This window comes from Melopsittacus undulatus, chromosome 6, assembly GCF_012275295.1.
Source record: "Melopsittacus undulatus isolate bMelUnd1 chromosome 6, bMelUnd1.mat.Z, whole genome shotgun sequence".
In the NCBI taxonomy this organism is placed as follows: domain Eukaryota; kingdom Metazoa; phylum Chordata; class Aves; order Psittaciformes; family Psittaculidae; genus Melopsittacus; species Melopsittacus undulatus.
This window is the reverse complement of record NC_047532.1, coordinates 5953991-5976829: the sequence shown is the minus strand read 5'-3', so window position 1 is coordinate 5976829 and position 22839 is coordinate 5953991. Positions and strand designations below refer to the sequence as shown.

At 41.5% G+C, this 22839-nt stretch overlaps 1 protein-coding gene across 1 annotated transcript; it reads right to left on the bottom strand.

The window, feature by feature from the left end:
* C6H8orf48 (chromosome 6 C8orf48 homolog) lies at positions 1-22415 on the bottom strand. The gene is made up of 7 exons (XM_034063440.1): positions 22288-22415; positions 19776-19989; positions 17562-17684; positions 11398-11630; positions 9695-9847; positions 8804-8888; positions 1-249 (listed from the first exon to the last, which is right to left on the bottom strand). The coding sequence occupies exons 2-7, from the start codon at positions 19978-19980 to the stop codon at positions 194-196; spliced, it is 855 nt and encodes a 284-aa protein (XP_033919331.1). The 5' UTR covers positions 19981-19989; positions 22288-22415; the 3' UTR covers positions 1-193.
* Positions 22416-22839: the final 424 nt, after the last annotated feature.

Sequence of the window (22839 nt, the reverse complement as noted above, 5' to 3'; positions counted from 1 at the left end):
AGTTCCTGTGTGATGTACTCTAGGTTACCCTGCTCTTGCAGGGGGGTTGGACTAGATGATCTTTCGAGGTCCCTTCCAACCTTTGGGATTCTGGGATTCTGTGAGGTTTGAGTTAGCCTAATGGTCAGCTATGTACAATCAGCTTCCTATTAAAACAACACAGCTGCAGTAGCTTAGGTCTGATTTCTGGCCTTCATTTTGATGAAGCTGAGGATTTCAGACAGCCACCAAACTCGATGCATCCTTTATCTGAAACAGAGAATCAGAAAACAGTTATCTGAACAATTAAAATCCCAACAAACCAGAGCCCATTAAAACCTCCTCCAAGGCTGGTCTCCCACCAGGCATTTTGACTGGTTGGTTGGTTTTTAAGGATTCAATGCAAATGATCATTATTCTTTTTAATAGAACACTGGTAAGGTACTCACTACTAGCAAATAGGAGCAAGTTTTGCCCTTATAAAAGGAGTATCAGTAAAATCAACATTCTTCTCTCTGTTCAGTACTTTAGATTTGACAGATGCCAACAACATTAATTAACACTCCAGACTCATTTTTTTGTTACTGTAATTTGCTTTGTTCCTCTCATACGAATTGCTTCCAAGCTGCTTTTCCTTTCCACCCTCAAACAGCTACACGGAGCCTCAAGAACAGATTTGGCTCTACTTTGCTGGAGTACTCAGAGGCACAGAGGTTCAGCTCAAAGAACAAAACACAATGCCTGTCCTAAGGATATTAGAAAACAAGGAGCAGATTTGGCTCCCCCCATTTTAAATGAAGTTGTACTTTGAACATTTGTTTGCTAAAACAGAAAGATATAAAAACACAAGCCACAGCAGCAAAGTCCATCTCTAGACAAGGACTTGTAGCCTATGCTTGTGTAAGTACCAAAGTAAGACATCACTATTTCATGAGAAGGTTTAGTATGTATTGAGCTTACAGATATCCTAATACACTTTCATGCAGTTTCCTCCAACAAATCACTATTTTAAGACAAAAACAACCCCCAAACACACAAATCGTTCTTGTAAATACCTGAACCCTTCTCCTCTATGTTATTAAATGGTGGTGGAGATTAAATGTGCACTGGACACTAGTTTCCATGCTCATAATGCTCAAAAAAAAATACACTGAATACTTACAACTCACAAACAGAGCCTATAATTTATTCTCTACTGCTTGAATTCACTTTGAGCATGAACAGGAAGGGAAGTTTTGGGGGGTTTAATGGAAAGTTTTCCCATGAGAAAGCGTTGACATAGAAACTTCAGCAGATGGAACTTGACTCAAGTTAAAATGTGTGCTCTGTGTATGTGCACAAGTGTGTACTGCATACAAGGATTGCAAAGAACATGAACTGTCTCAAAGTCTAAGCAGAGTACCAGAGGACCAACCCTTTCTTAGTAGGATGCTGCAATACAAGCCAAGACATTTACCTCTACCACTACTGTGGTCTCACCACTGCTCAGTAGAGGTGAATAATCACTTCCCTCAATTTGCTGACAGCACTTCAATGCCTATACAAGTACCTTCCTCCCAAAATGCAGAGGAAGCACAAGCAGTACTTTGCAAACTCTTAATAGCATTCCTGTTCTGCTTTTCAAAGCACTCATACCTGAACTGATGATGGTGAAATGAAGTTACAAATACCATTCACTCACCTTCTTGGAACAGTACCAGATACCTAATTATTTTTCTATCTTTTCTATTTTCTGTTCCCCATAGGAAATCTAGTTTCTGTGGATACAGATGAGATGAGATACACGTTCAGGCAAGTATGACAAGATTTGATTTTCATTTAGCACTGAGACAATTCCACCTTCCTAGACTTTCATGTGGGTGGTGGACACTTAGCTACTCCATAAATCAGAAGGGCATCTCTCAGTTCCTTAAGTTCTTTTAGTGCAGTTTCTTTCTTCAGGCTCTTGAGAAGGATGTTAAATACATAGCCAAGTAGCACTGAAATATTCTAGTGTCATAACTTCCTGATGTACGACTTGCCAGGAGTGCACCATGCAGGCATTCATCAAAGATGTGGTATGTTGCACTTGCTCCTCTACGTGAAGTGAACTTTCAATCAGCTTTGCAAGCACAGATTCTTTTGTCCTAAACTACAGTAAAATTTGGCTTTTCAACTTTAAAACTAACATTTATTTTTGCCTACGTGAACATATTGTTCCAAACTGGCAAGAGCTGCTCATTTACATCTCTCAACACCAACAGAATGCTAAGCTATAGTAAACAGTCTTTATTACAAACCAAAGCATGCTGTTAATTAGAAAGAGAGACCCCTCAGTGCTCTGCAAGCCTGAGTGGGATGAACCACAGATTTCTATGAAGAGGATGAATTACAATTGCATCCTGTCAGAGCACCTCTGAGCAAACAGTTCTGCTGCCAGAGATCCAACGCCTAATTTTGGCCTCAAAGCATTTGGGAGTAGGGTGGAGGGGGTTTAGAGCAAGCTGTTATTTGAAATAAATAGCTCTGAAAGTGCTTACAGCTCCTCAAAGTACAATATCCTGGGGTCAAACCCTCCTGTCCTGAGTGGCAGCAGAAATAGGCAAAAAGCAGAGTAGCCTTGCTCCTCATCAGTTAACTCTAACCCGAGATTTGGAACAGGGAAGATCAGCTCCTTGCCTTCTCCAGAGCAGCTCTTGACTTCAAAACTGTTCAGATGAATAAGTTTGTTAGGCTTGTCACACACAGCATGTTATCAGAGCCAAATGACTGGGATGTATCTGAAATTCTATCAGAATTATGAAAGAGTAAGGGGTTTAATTCTAGGTTATAGCTTCCTGCCTTCAAGAGAGCTCACCTCTTCAATCACTCTGTGCCATTTCTCACCCAGGTCATTTCTCCAGGTTCCAGATCTACAATCAGTGAGGACATCTCCTGAACTCCAGCGTAACAAGGACAAAAACCCCAAATCCCCCTTCAGACAAGGCAAGTCTGAGAGCAAATACAGAAGAAGAAAATAACTCCCCTGCAGAGTTACTGTGTCAGCTGATTTTGTTAATGCCTGATGTCAGCAAAACCAAGCTGCCCCTCAGTCAGAAAATACATCTTTGATTTCACTCCATGGGGAATATTTAAAGGAAGAAGAAACCTCTACTGAAGAAACCCCCTAAGGTATAAAAAACTACACTTGTTGCAGTGCTTGTTTTCCTTTTGCGCCTGCGGATAAGCTCTACCACCACAACGCTACTGGAAAATTGATTTTCTCTGGTTATCTCTTCAAGTTTTTTTAGAGCCCCAAGCTGCAGCCAGCTGAGAGCAGCCTTCCCTGCCCCATGACAGAGGCACCATCACACATCTGACTTGCACAACTTCAAATATAAATGACCTGCACTGCAAACTCTGTGACACCCACTGCACTGCTTGGCTCCATCAACCAGCAAAGCCTCTGAGCCCCATCTATGCCTGGGGATCCCAAGGAGAAACCTGCCTCACGGATGCCACAGGTGACAAGGGAGCCATAGTTCTTGCTTCTTCAGAAATCCTGACCCAGGGAGAACAACCACTGCATCCCAATGAGGCCCAAGTTCAAAGAAGTCCCTGTACCTGCACTTCTGGCCTCAACAGACTATGAAAGCTTTGCTAACCTGAACACCACAAGAGACGCTGAAACCACGCAGCTAGAGGGGTCCCTCTCATCCACCATTGCACTGGTAATAGTGCTGGTTATCATCTTCTCTTTGTTAACAACATCCCTAGTTACCTACTGCTTTCACAAGTGGAAACTGAGAAGTAAAAGACTGCAGAAAGCACAAGAGGAGTATCAGAAAGACCAAGAAAAGAGCATTTTTCAAAGCACACCTGGACTTGTTTCATAAAAAGACTCCAAAGGATCCACCATGAAATGCTCTTGCATTACCTGAACATGGAAACAATAAAAGAACAGCAACTATGACATTTCTAAGCAAACCTATCCTTGTTTTATCTCATTTATAAGAGTTGTTGGCAGTTTGGAGATTTCCTACAGCTTTATTATACATATATATATTTATATAGCCTCATTTGTGCAAAGTAAACCCAAGGCAACCACGTATTTTTGATCTCTGTTGTATTACTAAACCAGTGCATTTAAATGTGTTGCTCACACTCCTTCAGAAACCCACTGGCCTGTGGAAGGCAGAAGGTCAGGTTTGGTTATTGCAAAGCAACACAGCAGCTCAGTAAAGCTCAGTGGAGTTGTGTTGTTTTGCACCAATCTAATCATCTGGCTGAAGATTGTGAAATCCAATTGGAGTCTTAAAGTAAATCAGGTTCACAGACACTCAGCAGTAGCAGCCTGGTCCTGAAAGCTCCCAGCTGAAGAACCTTCCACATCTTCAGCAGCAGCTCCATGCAGAGAGCATGCAGGACCCAGCCCTATGTGCGTTTGCAGGTGGTAAGTCAGTATTTCTTTCAGGTGAGGTTCAGTGCTATGGGGTGGTAGTGGCATCCCAACCACAAGTGGATTAAGGACCTCCAGTGTTCCTGGAACCCAATTTACCAGCTTAACACCCTTTTTAAACTAGGCTTGTACTTCCTTTTTAAAGCAACCCTACGATGGTGTGTTTTTACTTTCACAGCCTGTAATATGTCATGGGGAAACAGCAGCTCTGTTGTGAGTAGCATCTCTAAGTCACATTTTCTAACAAAGTGATGGATGTAATATTAATATACTTCATTGTTTTAAAAAGTAGGAACCATGTACAATTACAAGAAGCCCTGCTCAAGTAGCTAGCTTGCCTGCACTTGCCAGTAATGCTGTATGTATTTTTAAACAAGCTATAATACTGTGATGCTGTAAACTTACTTCTGTAGGCAAAAAATGTTCTAGTTAAAAATGTCAAGATGAAGGATGTAAATGTTCTTAAAGTGCTATCAACTAAAGATATGAATTTTCACAGAAGATTCTAAAGGATTCTGTTACATGCTACAGATCTATTTTACAAACCTATTTATGGATCATACACACTAGTCTATGTGAGAACAAACAGTACTATTTTATTACAAAATAAACAAATAAATAAGCAGTGAACATCCATGCCCAGAAGCTGGAAAATGTTTCTTTTTTAAGGTACCCTAATCAATTCTATATATAATTTGAAAGACAAAGGCCCCCAGTACCTTACTGACAGAAGGTGTATGCTCCCCCGCACTTCCCAGCCTCCCCCCCATGCTGCTGTCAGTGCAAAGATCCACAGAATCCTTATGGAGGGAAGGGGAGCAGTTAGCTAGCTGCATCAAAGCAATGCAACTGTCGTATTTAGAACAACATATGTATTTATGGAATTCAACCACATTAAACATGGTAGCATTCAGCAGACCAGCCCTGTTGCAGGCAGTGACAATTTGCATGTAGTGTTTACATTAGCTCTCACTGAGCAGAGACAATACAAAGTCTTTCTCTGAAAATCATACTGAATGGTGATAAAAATCAAGTGGAAGAAGGCAAGTATGCTTCAAATGCTTTACAAATACATAGCTGGAAGTACTCCAGCTCTTGCTGGAGCGTGTGTGTGTAGGGTTTGCAATAACTGAAAGCTACAATTCAGGTTCTCACTGAAGAAGAATCTCGGCACTACCAATTTTCCACAGAACATGATCCCTTCCATCAGCAAAACCTTGTCCTCAGTGCACCAGCTCAGGAGTTTTGTCAGGCTCCCAGGACGAATAAGTGAGCTCGGCTCCTCTCCTTGGAAGCTGATCAAAGTGGCTATGCTAAAAAAGTAGATAGAACATTAAAGTGACTCTTACAAATGACAAATACAAAGCCCCATGGCCCAACAGATGGTTAGAAACAAGGCTGAGGAATGACTGAGCCTGGAATCAGGCTGGGTTTTTTATAGAGAAAGCGAGGGCAGATGAATGTGGAAATTACATTGCTGCTGTCCTCAGGAAACTGATCTGAATGATAATCTGAGGAATATAGATTTATCCAAAGAGTCAGTTATGAACTATAATATCGCATACACCTAAACCAAGATATATACAATAAACCCTTCTGCACTCGTACAAAGTTCAGAGCAATGAACTCTTCCACATCACAAATCATTCAGAAGATTAAATAATGCAACCATGTGCAGCACAAGGCTAGAAAGCAAAGCTCCAAAGTACTTTTAATGGGCAGATTGATTTGTTTCAGTCCTAGAGCTGCTTACCACATGAATCAGCCCTGATTCACCTCACTCCTTTTATGCCCCAGCAAACACAAACAAAGGAGCCCACGAATCAATACTTCTTGATCATAGTTTTAGAGTGTTTCTGTGGATCAAAAGAAAAACCTACTGCTGAGGAAGGTGGGAGGGGGCAGCTCCTGTGAGAGGAAGAGACATGATCCACTGTTTGGTTTTGCTTCTCCTGCATCCTCCATGGCAGAATTTTGGGATCTCGAAGCTCAGCCACTGCAGGAATGTACAATCAATTGAGAGGCTCAGATCACTCATTCCATTGCACATCCCTAATAGCTGCTACAAGAAAGCAGAAGTCAAACACTCAGAACTCACAGACATTTTTGATAAGAAAAATAAATGAGAACTGTAGTAACCAGTAGGAAAACACATGCAAAAGACATGAGCAAACACTTTGGTTTTTCAAAGGAGCTATCTGAATTCTTTGTAACATTTATGCAAACAGGAGCCATACAGATGCTGTGCTGCAAGCTGGAATGCTATTTTACAGACAAATATTGTCAGGTGCCTACCACAAACAGCTCACAGTTCAGTGTATTTACATAAAAACTTGACAAGAGTTGTAAAGGAGTATTTCAGTGTGTTCAGAAAGCATCTCTGTACTGAAAGCAGAAAAATCAATGTGCTATCTTTTATTTATGGAAATAATTAATCTGTATTTAGAGTCCTGGAAGTCACTTTCTGTGGTTGTTGTAAGGGCTGAAAGCTGCACTCACTGCCAATAACAACAAAATTACAGTTACAAAGGATTTGACTCCTGATCATCACTTCTGTACCTGACAGCCTCTATGAGACCTCCCATGAATAACAGGTATCCTTTGCCCAGCGTTGGGCTGATTGTTGGAGGCTTTGAAAGACTTGAGAGAAACAGAGAGTACAGCCCAAAGCAAGGAATGGGGATGGAGTAGCTGAAAAGAACAGGTTTGCAAGACTGAAAGGTAGGAAATTTAAAGGATTTAAACACTTCTAAGGATTACAGAGTAATGGGAAGAGACCATAGCTAGGTAATCTGCAGTGTCAGTTCCAAAGTTAAGACCAAGCTTAGGGGAATATTTTTGATGGAATACTAAACCTGCTGCTTGCAAGAAACCAGACTGAGCTGCTCATGAAGCTGTACAGACAGCTAGCCCTGAACAGCTTAGGGCTGTGTAATGTTTTCACTTGGGGCTTGACCTACTCAGGATCAACTCCCAGTGAAATCACTCAAGGCAGGCTATTAAGCATCAAAAGGCAGATACTCACTGACACAGGTTGGCTTAGCTACCTCTATATCCAAGCCTTTCTTTCCAGGTATTCTATTGATCTGTGAGAAGTGAAAACAAGAGGCTAAACAGCCCTCAACCACTCTTAAACAATAGATAGCATACAGAAGAAAATAACTACATAGGTATAAAATATAAAACCAAATCCAACACTATATGTTTGTCCCAAAATGGGAAAAGAAAGTGCAGCGATAAGACTTAATTCTATTTGTAAGACAAATTCAGGAAGAGCTCATCAATAAGATATTCCTCCGATGTTCCCACAGCTTTCAGAGATCTAAATGCAAAAAAGTCAAGAAACTGGAGACTGAGGAAACAGTAACTTCATGACCCACATAGGCCCAGTGGTCACAGGGTCACTGCAAGAACAGTGCAATGAGCTCTTCCTGTCAGCAGTGCTCACAAAGGTGGGCTGGCACTCATGCCCACAGACCAGAGACATCTGAAGCTCTGGAGAAGCTGATTTCATTGTCTAACCTACTGAGATCCCCAGCATAAAACCATTTTATTTGGATGTATGCTATTCACCAATCCTTCATCCAGCTATACTCTTGAGAAGACAGTGACTTTGCCATCATGAAAACAAATCACAAAGGATTACAATAAATTTCAAAGTGTATTAAAAAAAATAGTCAAAAATATTATTTGGCATCCTAACCCCACTTGAATTTATGTTATTTACTCCCATTTTAATCTATGTTGTTTTTTTCTCTTCTTAAACACCTGTGCTACATAGGTCCCATGATTCATTTATTATCATTTCTTGTCCTGTTGGCATCCACAGACTCCCTGATCAATTTCTGTTATAGTGTTATTATTTGAGTTCTATAAATAGCACATTTCATTTTACTCCTTTCTGTAGTCACTTTGCAACCTTCTTTCCCTCCTCCACCTGTGGCTCTCCATTTACCATGAGACAGTGGGCAAAGATTGAGCTGAGATTCAGTAATTACACCTCCCTACCCTGGAAAAGGGAATCATTTATTTTTCTTATGGATGAAAGCAGCTGTGAGCTGCTCTGAAATCCCACAAGCAATCCCACAAAAAACAATCCTTACTACTTGTCAGCTTAATAATAGAAAGTGTTGGCTCCCATCATGTGAAAAATGTATATAGCTGGATCACAATATATTGCAACATTTGCATTTGGATGAATAAAGAGCTGAATCACAACCCAGACACCAGCGTGCTGGGCACAGCGGGTTCCACCTGCAATATTAAAGCATCACCCAATTCATCACTGACAAACCATGTCATATCCACAGCCCTTGGCATTCAGATGGGACTGCCCACAGAAAACTCCCCCTGTTCTTTATGTCCCTGAGTTATGTTTACTGCTTTCAGGCCTGAACATTTCCTTACCTCTCAGCCTTTGCCTTAGGTTCCTGGGATCCTCTGAAGGTTTGGGTAAGCTTCCAAGTGCTTCTCCTAGAAGCGTGAGCGTATCCTGAAATAAAAAGGAAACACAGCTTATTTGGGTTTGGAGTGAATGGAGTCAGGAGTGGGCATTATTAAATAACAAAATAACAAATTCCCACCCTGCTCACAAATACAGAGATCAATCTCAGGGCTTCAGGAAGCACTACTTGTTCATTGCTCAGAAAAAAACATGCTTTCAATCTGACTCCCTTTCAGGAAAGGGGAGAAGAGCTCTTCCTGAAGGAAGATCATCCCAAGGAATAGCCCCAGAAGACCCAAGGCATTCTATAAGTTACAGCTTACATTGCCTACCATTTGTTCCAGGGTTATTTCCTAACAATAAAGCTGGACCCTTTGTGACAGTAAACACAGAGAAGGCAGTTCTTTCAAGAAGCAGTAACAGTCTATGTGAGAGCCCTTAGCTACCATAAAATGTTGCAGTGTCCTATCCTGAGACTTCTACACCAAAAGATGAGTAAGAACACAGGGGCACAATCACCTGCTGTCACATTATTTTGTTACTTATATTTTGTCTTGGACAGTCCATCAGAAAACAAGCTGTGGAGAAAGAATCCAGACATACCCACAACAATTACAGGACCTCCTGAGAAACACCTTCAGCTAATATAAATAAGGAAGCTCAAATGACTTGATCAGCATGTTAGTCCCAAGCATTTTATTAATGATACGGAGCCAAGTTCTATTCTGACTTGCACTGCATCCAGGTCAATCTGATCCCCGTGTCTGAAGTCAGAGGGAAACCTGGCTTACAGATTTCTTTAGCTACTGTATGGTAAGATGTACCACGACTTTTCTTTAACAACATTTGCTTACTCTGAAGTAAAACTGTTCTTCCAGTTTCTCTTGGATTAAAGCACTTTCCATCAGAACCTTCTTTCTTCTGCAGAAGGTGATCTTGGCTAGCTCTGCCTCCTTCTCCTGACAGTCAGGGCACACCGAGGGATCATGGATCTGAGCTTCGGTCACCTGAAAGAAGAGACTTTGATGCAATAAGCAAAGTCTGTCCCAGCAAAATATGACCACCCCATTAAGAAGAAGCAATGAAAATACAGATACAGTCTAGAGGCAAAGGTTTATTTTGGTAGGCAGTTGTAAATTATTTCATAATAATAAAGTGCTACTCCTACAGTACTACTTAATTCCTTGGTCAGTTTACCCACCACAAAGTCTTAAGCATTACACAAATCCCAGCATTTGTGCATTTATGAAAAAGCAATAATACTCTCTTATATAATTTACACAGATTTCACCTAGTTACATAAACCAAACAAGCTGCTACGAAAGTAACAGAATCAATCCTAAAATGTCAAGCCCCAAACCTCTTCGTCTTCTTCCTTGATGACTTCTCCTCTGCATAAAAATGTTATTACATTGAGGTAAAGCCAGAATCAAATAGACACAGCAGACAGCTACTGCTCTTAGAAAATGTATTACCACACTGTAAGACAAATAAGAGGCAATAAAATTCTACAAAATTCAGAGGGTGGGTTGGTTACCATTAATACAGTGAAAGAATGCAGAGGGCTGAAGCATCAGAGCAATTTTAACAAAGAGGAAGCTTCAAAAACTGACTTTAGAAGCATCACTGCTGCTCACCTGGCACAGGCTTTGCAGGGGAGTATGTTATCACTTTTGCTCTGCTATAACAATAAAGCCAGCAAATGACATTGAAATAAACTAAAATAAATAACTCATTACTACTCAAAGCTCATCTTCTGCTTTATCAGAAATACTTGCCCAGATGCAGACATTCTATACCAATCTCAAAGTACAGATATTTCCAAGGCCCAGATTTACAGGCAAAGGCATCTGTAGGTAACAGTCCCTACTCAAATCTACATCACCACATATTCAAATCCATCTGCAAGCATAAGGCAAGAATGCAAGTACCACGGGCCAAAAAAAGACGAGTCTTAAGGCTCTCAGATGCAGAGCTGAAAGGAAGAGCCATATCAGAATGTCTGTTTTACAGGAGGGAAAAGGCTGGTGAAAAAGAAAAGCACTTTGAACTGTGTAAAAATGACGGATGCTTCTTAATAAAGGAACTGATGTCACCAAGATCCTATTGAGCATGTTTTAATTCTTAACATGACCTAATGTCTAAGCTGGAAGCAGGAGAAGGTTTTGTTTTTGGAATACTTCTAATACTGGAGTCACAAGGAAGCAACATGCAGAATACTTCCATAAATAACAGTTTGCAAACACAACCATCAAAGCAGGCTGTTTTCTTCAGCTGATCCAGGGTTTATTGTGGACTGCAGTAACTGCCCACCCAGCTTGGCTCAACCCCACAAATCAGGACTTTATCATCAGACCGTGTTTTGTAATGATGGGTTGTTTACCAGCAACAGTTCTGCAGCAGTGTCAAATAAATGAGAAAGGTAAATCTTGAGATACAGAGCAAAAATCTCAGAGGCCTGAGTATGCCATAAGGGCTGCCTGATCTGATCCTTACATTACAGCTTTCTCAAGCAATGATTCTCCCAAAAATACATATTTTCTCTTCCTTGCAGTACCTGTTTAACAGTCTCCCTGATATTTTTCAGGCGGATTCTGTTCATCAGCCCATCAGGAACAATGCAGCTCAAGTCATTTGTGTCTGGCTCCTTTGCTGTCAACCCCATATGCAGCTTTCTTGACTTGCCACCATTTGTCTGCTTGGAGATCAGCTGCTGACGCATCCCATTGACCTTCTTAGTGCAAAAAGACCTGAGAGCATCCAGTTCTTCATCTGAGAGTTCACTTATTTCTGTCAGGCATAGATCAACAAAACAAAAGTGTTAATCACTGTATTAAAGAGAAGAATTACTGGTCTTCTATCTGTGCAACCCAATAAAAACCCAAGCCCAATGTTAAACCTAGAATCAACAACTGTAATAACAGCAGTGCAAAGTTTAAATACAAACCTGGATGATAACTGTATGGAATAAACATCTGTATGAGCAGTCCTCCAAGGAAGGGAGAGGATAAGAACCCTGAAGAATTAGACTACTTCATGATATGGAACATATACATTAGTAAAGCAAGTACTTAAGTACTGTGACGTTAAACAAACTGGGTTTCCATTATTGTCTAACACAAATTCAGCTTCTTGCTACATGAAACAAACTTGCTAAACCAAAATGACTTCATATTTAAAGAACTCCTCACCTAGTAACTCTGAGGAGTAACTCATAAGACACTGAAAAATTAGTGCAGCACCTACTGAAGTAACTCTGGAAAACACCTCAAATATATTCTACAACCTACAGTTAGGCTTTTTTAAAATGTATTAGAAAATACTTTCCTTAAAGCTTCAATGACCATTTCCTAAACTCTTTCTATGACCTTGTTTAAACAACATCTTTCACCTTCTCTTATCCTTCCCAGTGGCATGTAATTACAAATAAAAAGAGAGCTTATGCTTCAGATGGGCAGGCAAGGATGGAATTACAGCTTCATTCAATGCTTAGTGGGAGATTTTCCACAGGCTTAAACACAGCCAATGAATAGAGTGTTTCATGAGCATGTAACAGTGCTGTGTAGTACCAGTGTCCTAAGATACCACTGCTTTCAATTATATAAACAAGGAGAGTACCTCTCTACCTTTATTACACAGGTTTTGCTTTTATGCAGCTACTGAGGCCCAACTAAACACTTTAAGGTGTGTAATTAAAGGAGAAATGAGAAGACAAAACGCTGCTGTAAGCATTACTAAAGTCTCATGAACACCTCTGTATGTAGCTAATGCTAACACAGCGTTCCCTTCTCAGGGCTTCACTCTAACAACCAAAAGAGTCAGTTTGTTTTCACTCAAAGTCTTCAGAAATTAATTATACTGCCCATTCTGCTGGAAAAGAATAGGAAAAAAGAGTTTTCCACTGGAAAATTTAAAAAAATCCCTCCATTTCAGTGTTTGAATTCAGTTTTACTTTTTCTAGATAAACACTGCCTATTTCACTGTGTTTGCCTGCAATCAGTGCATTGGCATTCCAGTCTTGTGGAGTACCCTGGCGTAACCACAACTCGTTAAAACACTGAACAACATGAATGTAGAACTTTGCCTAGATGTATTGCAATGAGTTTAGTCTCAAGCACACAAGACAGAGCTCTGGAATCGTGCAAGGAATCCAAACATCTCCTCAGAAATGCAGTCAATCTCTATAAAGGATAAGGGGATCTCTAGTTAAGCCTAAGCAAAGCAGGAATCTTGCATATGGGCTCTGCTGAACGTTTGTGACAGTTTAATACCAGCCTAATTCAGTCACTTAAGTTTCTCCTGACATCCAGAAGCCCATTTAATTCAGAATTGGTTTCTAATAGTGCACGAATTGGGAGCTGCCATACACCCACCCACCTGCTCCATTTGCATCTACAGACTTGAGAAGAAGCAGCAGCAAAGAGAACAGCATTTTAAACCTGACTGCACAACCAATTTCAGAAGGTTACTTGTTTAATATTAATTCATGTTTAACAGTAAATAAGCTCAATGAATAAAATGAATAAAAACAATCAAGGATCAAGGACTTGTCATTTTACTGGAACAACAAAAAAATTGATGGGAATAGTCAGGACACAGTTAAAAGTTAGTCTCTGAGTGCACAACTGTTGACACTTGCAGATTTTCTCTTGGTTGTGCAAGGTTCACCTGTTCTTCAGCAGAAGGAAAAGAGGATCTCAGCACTTGCTGTGGTGCTCAGGATTATTTCTTGTGCTTTTCACATCTTCCCTCCTTTCCATCTCCAAACTAGACATGCTTGAACGCTCCATCTCCATTTGTGTGGCAGACTTAAATGTCACTGCATATCTGCCCACAGAGTACCCCTGTCAGGGTCAATTACTGTTCCAGAAGTAGATTTTGCTGCTGCTTGGCTGCCCCGCATCCTGCATTCCCACATTCCCCGTGCTGGAGAGGAATAAGGCAGGAACAGGTGACCAGAGCAGCAAAACCAGACACCACAACAGGGATCCAGTCAGAGCCATGTATCATACAGCAGTAAGGTCACAAAGCACAGAGTATGAGAAAGCGAAGCCCAACAAACTGGACCAAGAACCTGCTGTGATTAAAGCAGCACTCGGTGTGTACCAACAGAGATAAGCTCATTTCTATGTCTACATTCTAAACCCTGCTGTGCAGTTTATAACTGACCTACATAGATTTTGCTTTCTGCACGCAACTACATCTTTAAATATGACATTTTAAATCTGTATGAGTGGAGGGAGAAAAGTAAAGAAAAGCTTCACTGAGCTTCCTTTTCCTTTGATGTCTAACTGATTTAACAGGAAAATAGGAAGGCACTTTGTTGTTATTATGTGCTACTAATACTCCATTTTAAGAAGAAAAAATGTAAGACAGTTAAATGAGAGGTAACTATGAAAGGCAGGAACTGGTAACTATTTTTCAGGAACATTTTAACTCTGCATTTCAGGATGTACAATTGAGTGCAGCAGTTCAGATTAACATGCAAGCAGCACCTCCAGCAAACAAGTGTCTGAAAGCCTTGTGCAGGCAACACACAACTGATACAGTTGAAAACACCAGGCTATTTACTGGCTTTAAATTAGTAATTGTAACAAAGTTCTTCCAGATGGTGAAGGACACCCTCAGTTTTCACTACCATTAAGGAGACAAGAGAACAGCAAGAGCCCTGCAGGATCCACATCTTTTGGAAAAAACACTTTCCCAGTTCCATAAAGACATTAATGAACTGGATTCACTTTCTTTGCAAGCAGAGGTTTCCACTTAGATGTTTCTGGTTGGAATTCCCCCATGTAGCCTACATTAACATTATCCTACTACAGAATCAGCAGTGAAGTTTGGAGTTTCAGGGCCTAACTAGGTCTGCAGGAATCCCATAACCAGTGCATGTTATCAAGCACTGGTACTGAAAAACTCAGGAATGGGAAAGCACCAGCACAGGCTGTTAGATACCTGCTCCTTTCATCAAACAGTGCTATAGAATGCTTTCTCTGTGCTCATAAACAGACTACTACAACTTCTAATGAACACTTTCAATACTACTACTACTAGGCAAGTCAATAATCAAACACTTGGACATAGGGAAATTTGTTCACAAAGTGAATATGAAATAGATCAACTCTGAAATACTCTGGACAAGCTGGAAAAAAAAACTGATGGAAAAAAAGAAATGCTTATACTTCCTTCTTTGTGCACCTTTCACCTTAACACCACAAACCACAGGTATTTATGTGCCTGTATCTACACTGGCCTTTTCTACTTACAGATATCCCAGCATCAACACCACTATCATAGTAACAATAATGGCTTAATGGGTGATATTGACTGAACTGTATTTCAGCCACAAAACTGTCTGATGCTGCTCAGGCATTTCTGTGCTTCTAAGTAACATTAACAACTAAAACACTCTCTTTTTTGTCAGCGATACTGCAGTGGTAACACTGCAGAAAAATAAATGAGCAATGTTTAATGCAGACATATTACAAAGGTGAAAGCAAACCTCTGAACGCAGCGTAAGCCAGAGCATTAAAAAGCCCCACTTGGACTTTTACATACACCTGAAGAAATGCAGTTTCTTGCAGTAAAGGTGGCTGATCATCTTTATAATAATTCAAATGGAAACAGGGACTTAGAGTCATTTGGTGATGCATTTGTCTAATAACAGCTCATTGCTACAACACGGGTAGAGGGGCAGAGGAAGACAGAAAGACAACTGTGACAAAAGTTCTCACTTCTCTCAGGGCCAGCAGCCAGAGCTTTCCTCTTTCACCCCACCAAGAAAACTATGACAAGTAAGAATATAATGCCAGGGCATTCCCATATGCAAACCAGGAATCCCCCTTAATCCTATCAGTAGTAAGATAATAAAAAGAAGTTGTGTTTTATTACCTGAAGACAAATGCAGAAGTACCATGCATGCTCAGCACATACATCTCATTTAGCTGAGTTTACTGAGGGGAATAATGGTAAGCTCATCTTCTCTTTTATTTAATAGGAAATATCTCCGATTTGATAACATAACAAGAAGCTTAGGGGTTACCAAGTACTGAATGAAGATAAAGAGCAGGAGGCATTTGTAGATGTTAGCATCCAGAAGCTGCTGTGCCAATTTTGTTTCTATATTAATATTCTGCAACAAAAACAATGTAGTACGTGGCAGAGTATGACTGATGCTGATGAGTTTAGGGATAACTTGTCAATCACATGAAAGAAGCATAAGCATGAACCTTATTTTCTGCTCTTAATGTTGACAATGGTTGGGAAAAGTGTGACAATGTACCTAAGAAGTGCTTAGCTGCCACAATGACAAGCAACAAGACAAGCAGACAGAAGACAACACAGCCCCTTATACATCAGCACAAGCTAATGAAACAAAGCTTGCTACTCAAGACTGACTGCTCTGACCTTCCTCACCCATCAAAGCCCATAAACCAAAGGAAGAACGTTCCCTCATGCAGAACTATAAACGTCTGAAATTAAGGAGATGATCTTCCCAATCTTCCCAACTGTTATCTCCCAAGGGAAAGCTCTGCAGAGATGGAAAACTTCTTCCACATTATACCATTATTTACCACTCATTCTATGAGCTCATCAGGTCCTTTCCATTTCCCTGTGAATCAAACAGTCTCAAGATTCTCATGTAATAATAATTTAGGAAGACTCTACTACAGAAGAGATGCTCTGCTCTATATTAACTGTCTTGTCACTTGACTATATGACATTCTTGGAAATCCAGTAATAGAAAGATAAATGCTGAAGATGAGTCAGAAGCTCACACATTGACTCACCACTATTGTGAATGAGCCACACAATTAAGAATAGCCTAAAACTTATCTTAGGTCATGTTTTGCTATGACACAAATGGATGGTTTGAGGATGCTTGTGGATAAATACAGTGCCAGTAAGTACCTAGGCAGGAGGATCTCCCCAGTTCATCAGTCCTACAGGTGACCTGCAACACTTCAATCACTTTTCATGTACATACAGACTGAGGAAGATTCCCTTCCTGCTTCAATTATTTTTGCTCAACTACAGCTTTCTTGCTCTTTTAAATTTGCTTTTTCCTTTCCTATCAAAAATAGTATCTCTGACCCATTTTTTAGAAAGACTTAAGCAGGACTTGCATCCCACCATCTGCTCTCACAGTTCCTTGCATAACCAGTACATGCAAACAGAATCCTTCCTTCCTCCCTTCCCCTCTCCTCCTCCAGCCACTACATCACTGTGTTGGGTAAAGCTGCTCCATTGTTCTTGCCAAAATTGGTGCCCTGCTGCCTCCCTCAGCTTGGGAAGGGAACTAAAATATGGTAAGGAAGTAATTCAATAATTAGCATCACTGATAACACAATTAATTCTGAAGTCTTGTTTATTGTGGAGGGAAAAGGAGAAAAGCTAAATAGACAAGTAAGATTCTGAGGATTACAGTTTAATTTAAAATGTGGATACACTTTTTAATGTATTTATCCATACCTTGTGATAATGCATCACTACAATAATGTCATCGCTTCAGAGGCAAAGTCATGTGTGTGTTATGGGGCATAAAGTGCTTTCTGAGAAAGCATGGAAGAGAAACTTCATACTTAATTATGTAACTAATGAAACCAGGCTGATTCCTGGCTCAACTTTAACAGCTTCCACAGGAAAATTAAGCCTAGTTAAAAGTTTACATCCCCTCTCAGAGGGAGCAAGAATTACAACCTCTACTAAAGTTAGTGAACTCACCAGCATGAGTTTTTATGACCGATCTGTCTTGCTTAATGCCAGATTTTTTACTTATCAGACCAATCCAGTGTTCCACGAGTTCTCTTTGTGCAGCTGCAGAATCTGCTACTTCAGACTGTTCACCTACAAGGAAAATGAGGAAGCTTTGAACATACATTGTAAAGAAAACAGGACAGCAGAAAAAGGAAGTGGGAGGCAAATAATCCTCCACTTGAATGAGACAGGTTTCTCTGGTGAGGGAAAAGGAGCACCAAGCCACAGGACTATACAGGTGAGATCAGTGATTCTGGGGTGCTGAGCAAGCTGCTGTCACATGAATTATTTCATATCACCCATTTCTTATCACCCCACTGAATGACAATCTATGATACACTGAGAAAAACAGAGGCTACTGCTTAGAGCTTGTGACACAGCCACTTTACCTGTAATGCCAACTTAACCTCAATCTACCTCCTTCCGTGTTCAGCCCATTGCTTTATTTTCAGCCCTGCACAAGCTCCTCCTGTGTGGCAGGACAAGTACTCTTGGAAGTGCAGGTCAACTGTTTGGAGGAATGGATCCAGGTGAAAAATAACATGAGACAGGGAAAATAAAGAATCGTTGTCAGCTCCCTGTTCTCCAGCTTGTTCCAGTACAACTCCAGTTCCACAGAAACTGAGGAAACAGCAAAGATGTGAAACAGAGTAGCTGGGAAAAGACTCAAGAGGTCTGAAAAGCTGCCATCACCATGCCAACAAGATGTACATGCCATGGTCCCAGTTCAAACTACTGAGCACACTACAGAAGTGCCTGACTACTCTGTTTTCAGGGTTTTCATCTCAAATTCAGTGGGCTTATACAAGGAAATAAAGTGTCCATGACAGGTTTTCTGTAGCTTTTATTATTCATACATGCTGTTTGCAGCAAGATATACTGCAGAAAGCATTCCATTTCCAAAAATACTCTCCTGGAATGATTCCCTAGTTTCTCATTTAACTGGTAGTATTCAGAAGACTTCATAATTTTATGAAGCATTAACCTTGTAAAGACAAAAAGTGATAACACTTATTAAAAAAGCTCTCTACACACACAGCTTGTACTCGTTGATGCCAGAAATAAGATTGCTGTGTTAGACATGAAATAATTTAAAATAACCTGTTATAGCTCCAGAAAAGAAGGTTCATTAAAACTCTTTGTCGTGGTTTAAACCCAGCCATGCAGCTCATTCACTCACTCCCCCCCTCCTTGCTCAACTCTGGGAGAGTGGGGAAGGAGAATCAAAAGAATGTAGCTCCCACAGGTTGAGAGAATAGTTTAATACCTATGGTATAACACAAATCACTACTGCTACCAATAATAATAATAATAATGATAAAGGAAATAACAAGTGAGGAGAATACAACACCGCACCCCACCTGAGCACCAACCAATACCTCCTCCAACTCCCCCAGAGTCCCAGCCCTTCCGGGTAACTCTCCATTACATCCTGGCCATGACATACTATGGTATGGAATACCTCTTTGGCTAGTTTGGGTCAGGTGTCCTGTCTCTGCTTCCTCCTGGCTTCCCTTCCTCCCTGGCAGAGCATGAGGCTCACAAAGTCCTTGGCCAGATCAAACATTTGAGCAGTAACTAAGAACATCGGTGCTATCAGCACCGTTCCCAGGCCAAAAGTCAAAACACATGACTGCACCAGCTACCAAGAAGGAGAAAAAATGTCTGCTACTACTGAACCCAGGACACCCTTGTAAACCTCGTTTATTGAAACCTATTTGTAAGCCCCCAAAATTTTAAGCAAAACTGTTAAATCTCTTAGACCCTTCAATTATATCAATGTAACATGAATTGACACTAAGGTAATGACAATTTCTATTCAGATTTTTGAAGTTCTGATACCTAAATCTATATCCTGTGCTACACTATACAGGGTTTATATTCATGTATGCACATCTGACAGCAAATTCTGCCCCACATTGTTGGGATTTCATGCCTAAACCATATTTGAGAAGTATTCCTAATGATAATGGTGCTGATTATTACTGCAGAGTGAAAAAAGCCCACCCAAGTCAAATGTTGGATGAACGAAGGATATCTCTACTGGACTTGTTTATAACTTTTACATTTTGGCTGATTTGAATCTCCACTGAACAGATTTAAAGAGAGGTCTCAAGCATGGCAAGCTCTGCATACCTGCATGCTTCCAGCCTGCCAACTATGACATGCTTTCCAATATACCTGACATAGCAGAGCCCTTCAAATCCTCTGTGGAACAATATGATTCAGATGGGTCACTTTCTCTCTGCCAGTGGGTTTCCTCCTCTTCACTGAAGGACTCAAAGGTATCTTCTGAGTAGTGCAAACCAGAGCTGCCATGGCTCTGGCTCAGTTCCATCTTCTGCTTTTTGTAGTCACCAGAGCTATCTGCTGGGGCAGTCAGCATGGTGCAGCACTGGAAATAAGAGCATGTAGCAGGCTGTTATACAGGAGTGAGTGGGTTACTTAAGGCACAGGGGAACATGTGGAGGACTGTTACAGCTCAGCTCACACCCAATTTAGCTGCCCCAACAGGTGAGTGAAATCTCTACTTCATCAGCACATAGGCTCGAGCCAACACTCTTCAAAGCATTACTGCTCATCAGAGTAGTGCACAGTAAGATGTGCTGGGTAAGCACCCAGTAACAATTACCACTAAACACCAGCAATGAATTCTGAGCAGCATTCCTTTCTAATCTGCAGTGAATTACAGCAACATTTGGATAAATTCATTCATTAAAGCAAAAAGTAATTGAAAAAAATTGTATTTTTTGCCTTTAGTTTAAGACTCTCACCACTCAAAAAGCAAAATTTCCTTGTTCTGCTTCAATCAGTCTAGAAATTATAAAGAAAACATAACAAGCACCAGCCAGTTGATGTTCTCAAATTAGTCACACTCCCAATGTGAAAAAGAGAAATAAAGTTCTCCAGATTGAAGCTCCAACAACAAAGCAAACCTCAGAGAGCTTCCTCTCAGGTAACAGATTGACTTTCAAGCTTTGCTCTTATTTACTTTACCTTTTTCTATTACAAAGATGAAATACCCCTTCTTCCTTTGAATTTAAGGACCTAAATAACTTTATCCAGAATAATTCTGCTCCTGTTTCTTCCCTACTCTCATAAAGTAAGGCAAGTAAAGGTCCAGAGGTTTTCTTTCTCGGTTTGATACAGTCCCCAGAATTAAAGAGTTGTTCTGATCTTGCATTAAATATTAATCAACACTAAGTAATTATTTTGCTTGTTACACCACTGCTGATCCAGGCTGGAGCTAGTTATTAAGATCAGACCTGCTGGAAGAAACCATAAGAAATGTGAACAGAGTCAATTAGTTCTCCATCCCATAGCTGACCTAAGAAGTTGTAGCTGCACAAGCAGCTCAGGGATGGTGAAGGAGTCAGAAGATGAATTCCAGCAAGTAACATGACTGGCTAAACTAGAAATGCTTCATAGTATCAGATATGACTGATATTACCTGATTTTCACAGGGAAAAATAGGTATTGGCTACAACATCTGCAAATAAATAACTCAGAAGCCATAAGTACACTTATAAATAGGAAATAAAACATGTTTACAGGCAACTTTAAAGTTGCATCTGCTATCACACAGCTTTTATTCCTCATGAGGCTGAGGCAATATCTACCCTAACAGCCTGGCAGGAAGCAAGCTTAGTGCTGCAGTCCAGCTTCTGAAAGACAGAAGAACTGCTTGAACTGCTTTCCCAAGAACCTTTCTGCCTTACAGACACGGTGACAAAACCTTCACCACCACTGAGGCTGCTAGGATATGGCACCAAAACCAGAAAGAACACTAGAAGTAAACCTGAGGGAACAAACTTCCGTCCTCTCAGTAAGGGACAATGTGATTGCAACACACTACTCATGAAAAAAATACCCAAACCATTTTCACCAAGCAACAGGCAATTAAAACTCTTCTCTGTGCACTTTGTAGTTAAAATCCAAAGGCAGCAGAGGTAGGGGGGTGTTTATTGAGGTTTTTTAATTGTAGAATGGTTTGGGTTGGAAGGGACCTTAAAGCTCACCCAGTTCCAATCCCTGCCACAGGCAGGGACACCTTCCACTGGAGCAGCTGCTCCAAGCCCCTGTGTCCAACCTGGCCTTGAGCACTGCCAGGGATGGGGCAGCCACAGCTTCTCTGGGCACCCTGTGCCAGCGCCTCAGCACCCTCACAGGGAAGAGCTTCTGCCTAAGAGCTCATCTCAGTCTCCCCTCTGTCAGGTTAAAGCCATTCCCCTTGTCCTGTCCCTACAGGCCCTTATCCAAAGCCCCTCTCCAGGTTTCCTGCAGCCCCTTTAGGCACTGGGAGCTGCTTTAAAGTGCCCCCTTCAGGAGCCTTCTCTTCTCCAGGCTGAACCAGCCCAATCACGGGTATGAACTTCCCAAAACTATTAAACATTTACTTTACCTGACAAACTCCCTTTAGAAAACCCTGCCAGGAACCAGACCTCAGTCTCTCTCTCACCACACAGCCAGCACACACATCAGGCCTCCCTGAAACCTCCCCAGGGCCGAGCCCAAACACCACTCGTCCGGCTGGGGGGGGGGGGGTTAGTGGCCAAGCCGGTAATGTGTCACTCAGCGGGGACCCCATCTGTGCCTGCCCACCCCCCGACGCCCGGCACCTTCCCCTCCGGCCTCACACGGGCTCCAGTCACCCTCCTCTCCTCTCACCGCCGCCATGGACGGGGCTCCTTACCCGGGCCCACCCGCACACAGGTACCGGCAGCCCCGGGGAGCTCCGGTTACGAGCCGCGAGGGAGCAGCGCTGACTGAGGCGGCCCCATCGCGGGCAGAGGCCGCAGAACGGCCGGTACCCTCCGCCGTGCGCTTAAAGCACGGTCAATGGCGGCTCCCACCCCGCGGCTCCGCCCCGGAGGGCCGCGGAGCTGAGGGAAGGGCCTTGAGGTGCCGCCATGTCCCTCCTGTGTGCCCCTGAGGCGAGCGGGGGCGGAGGGGGTATTTAGTGGAAGCGGGTCGTGTTGTTGTATAGTTAGAATCATAGAATAGTTAGGGTTGAAAAGGACCTTAAGATCATCTAGTTCCAACCCGTCTACATAATGCTCTGAATCATCAGATTTTAAGACAACTCAGACATTAATTCATTTTTAGGTATTTCCATCACATTTTAAATTCTTTGTTAATAGGTAATAGGGACAACAGTCCCCAGCATCTGGAATGGATGTCAGTGTCTGTGTGTGAAGAAGAAAAGCCTTTCACTTCCCTGGAATTCAGCTTTTGTTAATGCTGG